Genomic DNA, 13,491 nt, shown 5'->3' with positions numbered 1-13,491 from the left:
GATAGGAGGAGGTAGAAGGAATTGGAATAGAATAGAGCTGGAAGGGACCTTGGAGGTCTTCTAGTCCAGCCCCCTGCTCAAGCAGGAGATTATATATCATCTCAGACAAGTGGCTGTCTAGTCTCTTAAAACCTTCAGTGATGGAGCACCTACGATTTCTGAAGGCAAGTTGTTCCACTGGTTAATTGTCTTCACTGTTAGGAAATTTCTCCTTAATTCCAGGTTGCATCTCTGATTAGTTTCCATCCATTATTTCTTGTCCTGCCCTCAGGTGCTTTGGAGGATAATTAGACCCTGTCTTCTTTGTGGCAGCCCCTCAAATACTGGAATACTCCTATCATGTCTTCTTTTCTCTAGACTAGCCAAACCCAAATCCTGCAGCCGTTCTTCAAATGTTTTAGTTTCCAGGCCTTTGATCATCTTAGTTGCTTTTCTCTGAACTTTTCCCAAGATCTCAACATATTTTTTGTAGTATAATGACCAAAATTGGTTGCAGTATTCCAGGTGTGGTCTTACTAGGGTTTTTGTAAAGCAGCACGAATACTTCATGTGATTTTGATTCTATGCCTCTGCTTATACAACCCAGAACTGTATTAGCTTTTTTGGCAGCGGCTGCACACGGCTGGCTCATATTCAAGTGATCGTCCACTAAGACTCCAAGGTCCCTCTCAAAGTTTCTGTTTTTGAGACAGGTCTCGCCTAATCTGTGCTTATACCTTTGATTTTTTTTTTTTCCTGCCTAAATGTAAAGCTTGGCTTTTCTCCCCATTAAAATTAATTCAGATTAAAAACTAAAACACATTTAAAATTCAAGGAGTTGAACTCCTATGTCTAGATGGGAGTTTGCAAGGAATGGGAGTTTTGATTGGTTTATTTGATTTAATTTTTTATTTTATTTATTTGATTTGTCAAATGCTTACAACATAATAGGTATAAGAATTAACATGAGTATGAATACAGGAAATAGGTACGAGTAAAAGGGGACAATAGGACAGACCTCTTAGAAGTGGGGTGAGGTCAATAGTGGATAATTTGAGGTTAAAGAGGTGGGGGTTAGAGGATGTAACAACACAGTCAGGTGGTGCATTCCACGCATTGACCATTCTGTTGCTGAAGTTGTGCTTTCTGCAATCAAGTTTGGAGCGGTTAACATTGAGTTTGTATCTGTCGTGTGCTCTTGTATTGGTGCCATCATGGGCCATGGCATTCGTGCCATGTGGCGCTGTTAAAAACCTGGGTAGGATTGGGGCATGTCTGGGGTAAAAAAGGGAAAAAGAAAGAAGGTCTATTTCTCAGAAGAATCTGGAACACCCCCCCCCCCTGGTGTTTTGATGTAAAAGGAAGAACGTGGCAACATGAAAAATCTTGTAAGATTTGCGCTGACCATGTTCGACTTCTGTTACTGTGGCAACATGGCATCTGCTTGGTTCCCATAGTTACTTTCACAGCTGCAGAAACAAGCTGTAGATACTTTGGGGAAGGATTGGGGGGGGGGTCTTATCTCAAATGAGAGCCAATTTCAGGAGCCAAACAAGAGATAAGAAATAAGTAGCTGATGCAGTTCATTGGAGGAAGAATAGGGCCATTCTGTAATCCCCCTCTACATAAGGTACCTTAAGCAGGATGATGTAGGAACCAGTGTTGTGAGAATGCGTGCTCTTCTTTCTCAATCCCCAATGGCAAAGATAGGATGGAAATTGAAGTATGTCACCCATGCCTGGACAAATCTCAGAAACTAGAGGATGGGAGGAACAGGAAAGCTGGTCATAATTCGTTGATCCCGTCCCTGAGAAGGAAAAAATATCTTGCAAACTTAATATCTATAAAACTGAACTATTTACCTAAAGTGTGCCTTTTGCAAGGCTGTGTGCTTCTTGTCGTGGAAATTGTGTTACTTTGGCAGGGTTTTTCATTGGGGAAAGGGCGTTTGTCTACAAACCTGGTTACAAAGCCTTGTGCACGTGGTCATCATTCACACCTAGCTTTCTAACTGATTATACCACCAAATGGACAGGGAATACTCTAGAGAAGGACATGCTTATTTCACCCCCCTCCCCATAACAATCTGGCAATGCCTGAACTCTGAAAACAGCTTGCTCGATTCCTGAAATTAGAATCCCTTGGATCACTTTAGGAATACATTTTTGGGGCATCTATTCTGACACAGTTCCCCAAACACGACAAACCCTCTGTAGTTGAATCAATGATTCCGTTATTAGGAGCAAAAAGTTTCTCTCTCATCGCAGGCTAACAAGTCCATCCATCCATAAGATGAATAGTTGTCTGTCACATCTATTCATCTCTGCTCCCTGCCTTTTATCCCCAGATAAAGGCTTCACTAGCAGTGGTGGCTCTTCCATCCCAAGGACCGGCCCATAGATTTCCACTGTTCTCCTCTCCTCTGGCTTCTCGCAGCAGCGCGTCAAGCACTGGACCCAGCTGTTCCTCTTCTTCCTCATCAGCCACTTCCAGACCTGGGGGCTGTTGACTCTCCATCTGATCTCGATCTCTCTCCCTCCCTCTCCCTCCCTCCCTCCCTCCCTCTCTCTCTCTCTCTCTCTCTCTCCTCATCTGATTCAGCTGTTGGAGGGGCCGGTGGCTGACAGGCCGCAACAGGACCCTAAATTCAGGCAGTGTCTTCTTTTTATTACTCCTTTTATTTATGTATATTTATTTTTGTGTTTCCATTTTATTTTATTTTTTATTTTCTCCTCCAGCTTGTGGAGAAACACTGCAAGACAGTCAAGGGAATTTCTCCTCACCTGACTTCCCCAATGGATATTCTTCTCACAAGCATTGCATTTGGAGGATATCAGTCACGCCAGGGGAAAAGGTAAATGTTGGTTTAAAACCTCCGCCCTCATTTTATGGAATCATACAAGATCAAGTGAGGTACTAATACCATTCTATAAAGCCCTAGTAAGACCACACCTAGAGTACTGCATCCAGTTTTGGTCACCACTCTATAAAAAAGATGTTGAGACTCTAGAAAAAGTACAGAGAAGAGCAACCAAGATGATTAGGGGACAAGAGACTAAAACATACAACGAACAGTTGCAGGAACTGGGCTTGGCTAGTCTAGTAAAGAGAAGCACCAGGAGAGACATGATAGCGGTCTTTCAATATTTGAGAGGCTGCCACAAAGAGTAAGGAGTCAAGCTATTCTCCAAAGCACCCAAAGGCCTGACAAGGAATAACGGATGTAAACTGAACAAGGAGAGATTCAACCTGGAAAAAAGGAGAAACTTTCTGACAGTGAGAACAATCAATCCCTGGAATAGAAGTTGCCTTTGGAAGTTGTGGGAGCGCCATCACTTGAGACCTTCAAGAAGAGATTGGACTGCCATTTGTCAGAAATGGTGTAGGGTCTCCCGCTTTGGCAGGGGGTTGGACTAGATGACCTATAAGGTCCCTTCCAACTCTGATTATCTGTTATTATCTGTTATTATACAAACCATCTTACAAAATGCTGTCCTTCCTCTTCTTTGCCAGTAATGCTTTCTCTTGGGAATTATTACCTTTGGACGCTATTAATGCATCCGACCAGATTTTTCCAAGCGAAGCAGGTAGTCCTTTACTTACGACCCACATTTCTGTTGCTAAGTGACACAGTTGTTAAGTGAGTTTTGTCCCACTTTGCGACCTTTCTTTCCAGAGTTGTTAAGTGCATCACTGCAGTTGATAAGTTAGTAACACGGTTGTAAAGTGAAACTGGCTTCCCCATTGACTTTGCTTGTCAGAAGGTTGCAAAAGGGGATCATATGACCCCCTGGGACACTGCAACCGTCATAAGTTCAAGTCAGTTGCCAAGCATCTGAATTTTGATCACATGATCGTGGGGATGCTACCAAGGTCGTGACAGTGAAAAACAGTCATAAGTGACTTTTTTTGAGGGCCGTTGTAACTTTTAACAGTCACTCAATTAATGTTTGTAAGTCAAGGCTTACCTGTAAAAGCTAAATTTATGTAACTTATTCTACGTTTTCCTCCTGAATAGATTATTTTTCTTGGAACAAAAAAATGGAAGAAGTAGTCAGAAATCATAGGTGGGCTAGTGACAAAAGTATTGTTACAAAGCCCTTTGAAAAAACACATTAAAATTAGTTGTTTGGGGCTCTGAATCTTATTCAGTGAAGGGGACTGGAGGCTGAAACATATGATGAACGATTGCAGGAACCGGGCCTGGCTAGTCTAGTGAAGAGAAGGACCAGGGCTGACGGGATAGCAATCTTCCAATATCTGAGGGGCTGCCACAGAGAGGAGGAGGGGGCCAAGCTATTTTCCTAGACACCCAAAGGCCAGACAAGGAATAATGGAAGGAAACTGATCAAGGAGAGATTCAACTTGGAAATAAGGAGAAACTTTCTGACAGTGAGAACAGTCAACCAATGGAACAGATTCAGAGGTGGTATTCAGCAGGCTCTGACCAATTCTGGAGAACTGGTAGCGGAAATTTTGAGTAGTTGGGAGAACCGGTAAATCCCACCTCTGACTGGCTCCACCCCCATCTATTCTCCACCTCCCGAATCCCAGCTGATCGGCTGGGTCTCCTTTTGTTGCCCTGCACAGGAAAACTGAGCTGGAAAGCAGGTTAGTGGGGTGGGGTGGGAATAGAGATTTTGCAGTATCCTTCCCATGCCTCGCCCACCAAGCCACGCCCACAGAACCGGTAGTAAAAAAAATTTGAATCCCACCACTGAACAGCTTGCCTTCAGAAGTTGTGGGAGCGTCCTCACTTGAGGCTGTCAAGAAGAGATTGGACTGCCATTTGTCAGAAATGGTGTAGGGACTCCCGCTTGGGCAGGAGGTTGGACTGGATGACCTACAAGGTCCCTTCCAACTCTGATTATCTGTTATCTGTAGAGCCATCTCAAAGATGAATCAATGTAACCTAAGATCACCTAACTACAGTTTAAACTGGGTCTGTCACTTGAGACACATATTCTCCTCTTTTTCTTTCCCAAAAGCTCCTGCAGAGAAAAGCATCTGGATGTACCACAGATGTTTTGCACTTCAACTCCCATAAAGCCCCAGTCAGGATGGCAAATAGCGAGGAATGACAGGAGTTGTGCAAGCATATGGAGGACATCAGCTTCCCTTAATCCCAGGCCCTTCCTCTCTTAATCCATTTTTAATATTGCTTCCGGTATCAGGTTTCACATCATCCTATTTTGAGAACACAGGAAAAAAAGACAGAAACAGATGGAGGCAGTTCATCATCCTGGAACATAAACCTATTGTAATATTGGGAAGCCGTTTGCCATTGGAAGAAAAGTTCAAATCTACATTAGCATATTTCCTAGGGATTTTAATTCCACCCCCCCCCCACATCATTACAAAGATGTGTATGTACCTCATCCTTTCCAAATTCGAGTAAGGAAAAGAAATAACAGATGCTGTATATTGCATTCTTTCAGTACTTTATGAAGATTACAGACAGTAACTAATCTTTTCTCTGCGTAGGTTCTTTTGCCATATTTACTATCTCATGCGATGCTGTAATGTAATTAAATGGGATTATCTCTATTTTCTCTGGCTTGGGAAAGAGTATCCTTTCTGGAAAAGCATCCAAGCCTTCATGTCTGGAAAATTCAGAATCTAGCTGAGAGATTTGGGGCCATTTTTAAGATTACAGAGTCTAAATTGCCGCTAGTTTGGCACAGCTGGGCAGTCTGGTTCAGGCATATCTCCAGTCAGCTTGTTTTCCACACATAACAAAAGAACATGCAGGTAGTCCTAGATTTACAACCACAGTTGAGCTCCTAATCTCTGTTGCCAAAGTGAGACAGTGAATTTGCCCCAATGAATTTTGCCCCATTTTACAACCTCAAGCCACAGTTTTGAAGTGAATCACTACAGTTGTTAAGTTAGTAACACAGTGTCAGGATTCCAGCAATAGCTCTAATTAAATCATGATTCTCGAGCCAAACTTCAAAAAGCTGCAAAGGGTCTATTAGAGGTGACATACTGGCATCGCCCTGTATGAAACCAACTCTAGCATACATAATTTACAGTCCCCTGTGATCCTGTTTTCCCCCTCCTCCCTGGGTGTCTCATAAATCAGACTCTCCAATTGAGCATGTTCACGGGAGGAAAAGCTCTGGTATTTTAGTTACAATCTTTTAAAGATAAGAGTTGGAATGTACTTTCGCTTTCAACTGCTCTTCCAGATTTCCTTCCTCTCCCCCCCACTTTTTATGGCAACTACTAAAACAGGCATAGGAATGTTTTATGAGTTGTTAAGTGTGTCATCATGATTTATGTCTATGATGGGCAGGCTCCATTATTGTTGTAAGTCAAGAACTGCCTGCACTTACTACATTTTAGCATAGAAGAGGAATGCCATTTAGGACTTGGAAAACAGGCTGTTAAGGGTATAAGAGATGACCAGGCTGAGCCCAAGGGAAGGGTCAAATGCATCATCAGTCATGGGTCCCTTCGTGTCCACACAAAATCTAAGTCTATCCCCTCCTTGAATTCCTTATCTACCGCCAAATTGCTTTGACTGTCAGTAGTTCAGATTCTTGTAGGCTGCTTAAGCTTGCAATAAATCTTTATACCCATTTTAACTATCTTGATCTCATGATTTCTCTGGGGCTTGACAAAAGGTAGTTGATGTTCCTCAAAATGGTAACTCGTGAAACAAAGAAGAAATATGTAGAGTATGCCAAAGTACTATTTAGGACCTACTTCCTGCTCAGGGTGGTGTGGTCTCTGCTTGCTTTTCAGATCATTCTGAACTTTACAACCCTGGATCTGTACCGCAGCCGGCTATGTTGGTATGACTACGTGGAGGTGAGAGACGGATTCTGGAAGAAAGCTCCCCTGCGAGGTAATCGGCGAGAATGTCTTGGCGGTTGTGCATGTGGCCAGATCTCATTGAGGAACATCTCCCAGGCTGATTGATTGACTTCCTTCCCCTTTGTAAAACCCAGCTGTGATTTGCGTGTGCGTGTTTTGTTTTGTTTATTTCATGGCTTACAAACGTTTTGGGGGAGCAGTAGGGATTGGAGGCATTAAATACTTCCTCATTGGTTGAAATATACCATAGTAATAAAGGTAGGTAAATGTGGTGCAGTGGCCTAGAGGTGGAGCTTTCATCTCATAATCAGGAGGCTGTGAGTTCAATCCTAGGCAGCAGCAGATATTTCTCTCTCTGGGCATGAGTAAATATCAGCCGCGAACTCTGCATTGGCGATAGGAAGGGCATCTGGCCAGTAAATACTCAGCTCCATTCACTCTACCCTGAAATGGATAATGGGGTCATTAAAAGATAAAAAATAAAGGTAGGTAAATCTACTCTTAGATGTTTACACATCTCTGTCCTGCAATCATTCCCTAAATACTCCTCATTTTTACTTCTCAGAGTTAGACTGACTTCCTTTACAGTCATCTGGACTGAGATAACCTAGATAAGATTGAATGACTCATATACCTGAACTAAGAAGCATTCAGTGCCTCATTCAGATGCAATTTCCTCTGGATCTGAAAATTGTATTTAACCTAGTTTTGCTCCTTAACTTGGTTTTCTTTTTCTGAGCCTTAACTGTTGTTGTTTAAACTTAGGGTCCCCAACTCCCCATCCATGACCCGGTGCTGGGCTGCAGCCTATTTGGAACTGGGCTGAGATGTGGGTGAGCACATTCATGCACGCATGTGTACACAAAGCTGCACTTGCAAAAGTGGCTCACGCATGCACGAAACCATGCTCGTCCTGTTCGCCAAGCCAAAAAAGTTGGGAGACCACTGTTCTGAACCGTATCGTACTTGCATTATCAATTGGTATAGTTTTGACAACCAAACCCTCTTTTCACGATACTTCATCAAGACAGTTCCTTTTTGCTGTCTTTATTCTTGAATTTGTCCAAGTCCTGATGGATAATATTGTCAAGATCATTCTGGAGGCTTGGTCCATGGAGATCCTCCATCATCCAGGTCTTGGATGTCCCAAAGGTTTTTTTTTTTCAAGAGGCAATTTGACTTTCTGTTTTTTCTTTTGAAGACGTTTTGCTTCTCATCCAAGAAGCTTCTTCAGCTCTGACTGGATAGTGAAGAATGGAAGGATTTATACTGCAGAATGGAAATGACCAGCAGTCTGCAAGGAGTATAAATCACTGTATTCCCCACCATTCACCTTTAGAATTGAAGAAACTTCTTGGATGAGAAGCAAAACATCTTCAAAGAACAACAAGAAAGTCCAGTTGTCTCTTGAAAAAAGCACCTTTGGGGCAACCATGACCTGGATGATGGAAAACCTCCATAGACACCTCTGAAAAACCTTCCTGGGTGCTTACTAGAGGTGGTATTCAGCTGGTTCTGACCAGTTCTGGAGAACCAGTAGCAGAAATTTTGAGTTCAGAGAACCGGCAAATACCACCTCTGATTGGCTCCGCCCCCATCAATTCTCTGCCTCCCGAGTCCCAGCTGATTGGCTGGTCTTCTTTGGTTGCCCTGCACAGGAGAACGGAACTGGAAAGCAGGTTAGTGCAGTGGGGAGGGAATGGGGATTTTGCAGTATCCTTCCCCTGTCACGCCCACCAAGCCATACCATGCCCACCAAGCCACGCCCACAGAACCGGTAGTAAAAAAAAATTTAATCCCACCACTGGTGCTTACAGATTGACTTCGCTAAATATCTGTGGAGATTGTCAGTCCTCCAGGTCATGGACTTTCTGGTTTTTCTTTGTTTTTGTTTTTTGTTTAAGTTTTTTGTCTGCAAGAACCATAAATCCTTCCATTCTCCCACCATCCAGTTCGAGCGGAAGAAGCTTCTTGGATGAGAAGTGAAACATCTTCAAAGAAAAACAAGAAAGTCCAGTCGCCTCTTGAAAAAAACACACAACTTGGGGACATTCTGGAGCAGTAACTTTATTATTATTATTTTCGAACTATAAAGCACGTAAAGTTTGCAACAGCCTAACTACCAACCCGAGCTACTAATATTCAAACAGGCTTGGAAATATCCTTTACCTTTTCAGAGGTGGAGAAATAATCCTGCTTCCAAGATTCCACTCACAGGAAAATTTATCAGGGGAGGAAGAAGTTTGCTGATCAGAATAAAAATACATGCCATTCTTCAATCTATACTTTGCTGTAAAATAATAAATCGTAATAACCCACGTCAGTGATGTATGTGTGTATGTGTTATTTTCTCTAGGTAGATTCTGTGGAAATAAACTTCCGGACTCAATTATCTCTACCGACAGCCGTCTTTGGATCGAATTCCTCAGCAGCAGTAACTGGGTTGGCAAAGGGTTCTTTGCCGTCTATGAAGGTAGAATATTTTCCTTTTTTTAGTCCAAATCATTTGGGGCACAAAAAAACAGAAACAGAAGATCAAAGAATAACATATTTAGGTGCCAGTTGGTCATAGATTGAAATAAATACAGGTAGTTCCTTGACTTATGACCACAATTAAACCCAACATTTCTGTTGATAAGCAAGAGAGTTGTTAAGTGAATTGTCAAGTCATAAAACATTTCTATGCCTGTTTTAGGGTTGCCACAAACAGAAGTGGGAGGGGGGAGGAAATTTGAAAGAGTATTGCAGCAGTTTGGAACCGAAAGTACATTCCATTCATATCTTGCAAAGATTGTAACTAAGCGGCAGGAGTTTCTGTCATGCAGATCTCTAATCGGAGAACGTGATTGATGACTCTTGGCTATGAACATGTTTTGTTGGAGAATATGAATTATGATGCACCCAAAGGGGTGGAGGGAAACCAGGGTCAAGGGTGACAGTGAATTACGTGTCTCAGAATTGGCTTCAAGCAGGTCGTGCCAACATGTTCGCTCCTAATAGATTCTTTATAGAAGCCAAGAGGAACATACGTGCCAAATTTCAAGTTTGTAGGCTTTACAGTTCTGGAGATTTTGTGATGATGCATGAGTGGTCTTTCACTTTTATATATATAGATGTGATTAAAGGGTTGGATTTGGGCCAGGAAGTCTTAGATTCAACTTCCACTTAATTTTGATGCTTCTTAGATCAGGGGTCTCCAACCTTGGTGACTTTAAGACTTAGGGACTTCAGCTGGCTGAGGAATTCTGGGAGTTGAAGTCCACAAGTCTTAAAGTTGCCAAGGTTGGAGACCCCTGCCCTAAACGACTTTGGTTTCTTTGCTTCTTCAGTCAAGTTTCTTTTAGCCCAACCTGCCTAAAGGAGTCAATTTTGTGGGGCTAAAATAAGGAAAGACACCTTGGTGTAATTTGCCTTTCACTCTCGCTGGAAAAGCTATCAATGCGATCAATATTTTTCTTCCAGCCATCTGTGGAGGAGACATGAAGAAAGACAAGGGGCATATCCAGTCTCCCAACTACCCTGATGACTATCGACCCAATAAATTGTGTACTTGGAAGATTACTGTTTCGGAAGGATACCACGTCGGGCTCAACTTCCTGTCCTTTGAGGTATCAGAAGAAATTCCCGCAGTATTTTAGTATATGTTGTTAGGAATATAAGTCACCTAACAGTTATTTGGGTTGGAAATATATAAGCCAGGATAGACGTTTTAATACTATCTCTTTAAGAGAATCCTAAAAGTGTAATTGGGTGTGGTTTCTCAAATGGCCATAAGATGGAGCCAGAAACCTGGGTTGTCTTTGTCTTAGTCTCAGAAGAGAGTGTGTCTCAGTGAGTCTCTTTTTCCTTCTGTTGGAGAGTATTGCCGTTCCTCCATTTTTCCTTCTAATTGACTGATATTCTTGGATTTGATGTAAGTCTGATACTGAACTTTTTTTGACACTGGACTTTGTTATTGGATTATCCCTGGACTGAAAACTGACTGATTTAACCTGTGAATGACTTTGGACTGTGTTTGAACTTTGCTTAAACCTTTCTGGAAGTAAAAACCTACATTTACTGTACAGTGTATCTGTGTGCTGTGTGTGTATTATTCAAACACTTCTCTCAATATGTCTCCCTGTATGCGCTCATTCTCCTAACGGGGAATTACCTCAACATATGTGTTCTGTCTCACCTTCTTTTCCAAAAGATGAAAGAATACAAACTCACACAAACACAGGCAGGCAGGCTGGCTCGGACTTCACAGAGTTAATTCTTTGGAACTGATAACGTCCTTGGCATTCCAACACGCTCTGCCTGCCAAGTCCGAACTGATAACAAGTAAAAAGCTACTTACAGACAAATACAAGGCAGACCACAAGAATCATTCACAAAGAAAACCTGAAGTAAGCTTAAACTTTGTCCCATACAAAGTTCCAGCTGACAACACACCCACTTTTATCCCCTGTGGGGTGTGGCTCAATGACTCAGCTCACTCTCTGACCCTCCCACGCCTCCTACGTTGTTGCTCACTTTTCTCCCTACGACGCTGCCTAGGATCAAGCCAACATTCTTCCTCTTGACTCCCTGTCAAGGGCTGCTCCGATATACCTTCCTCCTGATTAATCTCAGGCTGTTCCTCTTGGCTGTCCGATGAAACCTGAGGCATTATTAGGGAGGAAGGCATTGCCAGAGAGGAAGGTCCTGGGGAGGAAGGCATTCCCAGTTCCTCCTCTTCATCTTCCAAGTCCTCTTCCTCTAACAGCACAAGCTTGGGAATCGGAGCCACAACACATATGTGCTAAGACTACCACACCGTAACATCAAAAGCCTCCTGGGAGCAAAAATGGGCCATGGGGAGGCGTTTCTGGGAGTTGAAATCCACAAGTTTGCAAAGTTTTGAGACCCGTGATCTAGAATGTTATTTCTCTGATCTCTTAGAACTGATCTGCTATCTATACCTAAAAGTTAGGTTAGCTTCATAAAGTATGAAGGATAATTTTCTTGGAATTCTCTTAAAGGTTCCCCTTGCACATATGCACCAGTCATTTCCGGCTCTAGGGGGCAATGCTCATCTCCATTACAAAGCTGAAGAGACAGCACTGTTTGGAGACGTCTCCGTGGTCATGTGGCTGGCAGGACTTAACGCCAAAGATGCACAGAATGCTGTTTCCTTCCCACCAAAGTGGTCCCTATTTTTCTACTTGCAGTTTTTACCTGTTTTCAAACTGCTAGGTTGCCAGAAGCTGGGACAAGTAATGGGAGCTCCCTCCGTTACGTGGCGTTGGGAATTCGAACGGCCAAACTGCCGACCTTTCTGATCGACAAGCTCAGCATCTTAGCCCCTGAGCCACCATGTCCTTATGGAATACTCTTTCTTTATTCCTAGTAGAACCTCTTAGTCAACTGCCTTTTCCCTTTCTGTTTTGTCCATCTAATGTAGGTTAAGGTGCCACCAAGAGCTGATCGACATTTTCAAAATGAAAACTCAGCAAATTTATCGAGATGTCCATGTCCTCCTCCCTTTTTTAAAAAAATAATTTTTATTAAACTTTTTCACTATTAAAAAACAATACATATAACAACAACATGTATAAAAACAACACATATACCCTCTTCACGGTGATGTGACACCAACTATTCCAATTAAATCAATAGATACATATTTACATTATTTCTTATTCCTACAGTTTAACTAATTGTACCATTTTTCCCAGACCATATAGTATTCCATGTCTTCTCTATCTTGCAATTCTAGTGTGAGTTTGACCATTTCTGTGCAATCCATTATTTTCTTATTATCATACTATCTGTGGGGATACTATCTAGTTTCCAACTTTGTGCGTAGGTTATTCTTGCCCCTGTTAGTACATGTATTATGATATATTTAATTTCTTTCTTAAATATTTCCCCTTTTCCCCCCATATCTCCCCAGATCGAGCGCCACGACAATTGTGCTTATGACTATCTGGAGATCCGGGATGGCAGTTCAGAGTCAGACCCTGTGATTGGAAGGTATTGTGGTTATGACAAGCCCGACGATATTAAGAGCACCTCCAATAAGTTATGGATGAGGTTTGTGTCCGATGGATCCATCAACAAGGCTGGCTTTGCAGTCAAATACTTCCAAGGTAGGGTATAGAGCTTGGATTATTCAAGGCAGGGTTGGATAATCTTTGGATGACCAGCACCTATAATTTATAGCTTTACAATTGTGGAGAGGGCAACGTTATCTGACAAAGAATGGGTGCAAAGTAGAGAGGATTGTGTCATAGAGAAGATAGCAGTCATGATAGCAGTCTTCCAATATTTGAAGGGCTGCCACAGACAGGAGGGGGTCAAGCTATTTTCCAAAGCACCTGAAGGCCAGACAAGGATTAATGGATGGAAACTGAACAAGGAGAATTTTAACCTGGAAATAAGGAGAAACTTTCTGACAGTGAGAACGATCAACCTATGGAACAGCTTGCCCTCGGAAGTTGTGGGAGCGCCATCAGTTGAGACTTTCAAGAAGAGATTGGACTGCCATTTGTCAGAAATGGTGTAGGGTCTCCCGCTTGGGAGGGGGGTTGGACTAGATCAGGGGTCTCCAACCTTGGCCCCTTTAAGACCTATGGACTTCAACTCCCAGAATTCCTCAGCCAGCAAAGCAAAGCTGGCTGAAGAATTCTGGGAGTTGAAGTCCATAGGTCTTAAAGGGGCCAAGGT

The 13,491-nt window shown here is 42.6% G+C and overlaps 1 protein-coding gene across 2 annotated transcripts in view; it reads left to right on the top strand.

The window, feature by feature from the left end:
• BMP1 (bone morphogenetic protein 1) overlaps nt 1–13,491 on the top strand; it is a 199,930-nt gene that overhangs the window by 153,025 nt on the left and 33,414 nt on the right. For both annotated transcript variants that reach the window (XM_087969608.1, XM_087969609.1), the window contains exons 8-12: nt 2,718–2,833; nt 6,730–6,832; nt 9,158–9,274; nt 10,264–10,409; nt 12,719–12,914. In XM_087969608.1, the coding sequence (XP_087825734.1) occupies nt 2,718–2,833; nt 6,730–6,832; nt 9,158–9,274; nt 10,264–10,409; nt 12,719–12,914 (678 nt within the window). The remainder of the gene's footprint in view (nt 1–2,717; nt 2,834–6,729; nt 6,833–9,157; nt 9,275–10,263; nt 10,410–12,718; nt 12,915–13,491) is intronic.

This window comes from Notechis scutatus, chromosome 7 (assembly GCF_049901735.1).
Source record: "Notechis scutatus isolate UNSWTSFEM ecotype Mainland chromosome 7, rNotScu1.2, whole genome shotgun sequence".
NCBI classification, from domain to species: domain Eukaryota; kingdom Metazoa; phylum Chordata; class Lepidosauria; order Squamata; family Elapidae; genus Notechis; species Notechis scutatus.
This window is presented reverse-complemented; position numbering and strand designations above follow the sequence as displayed.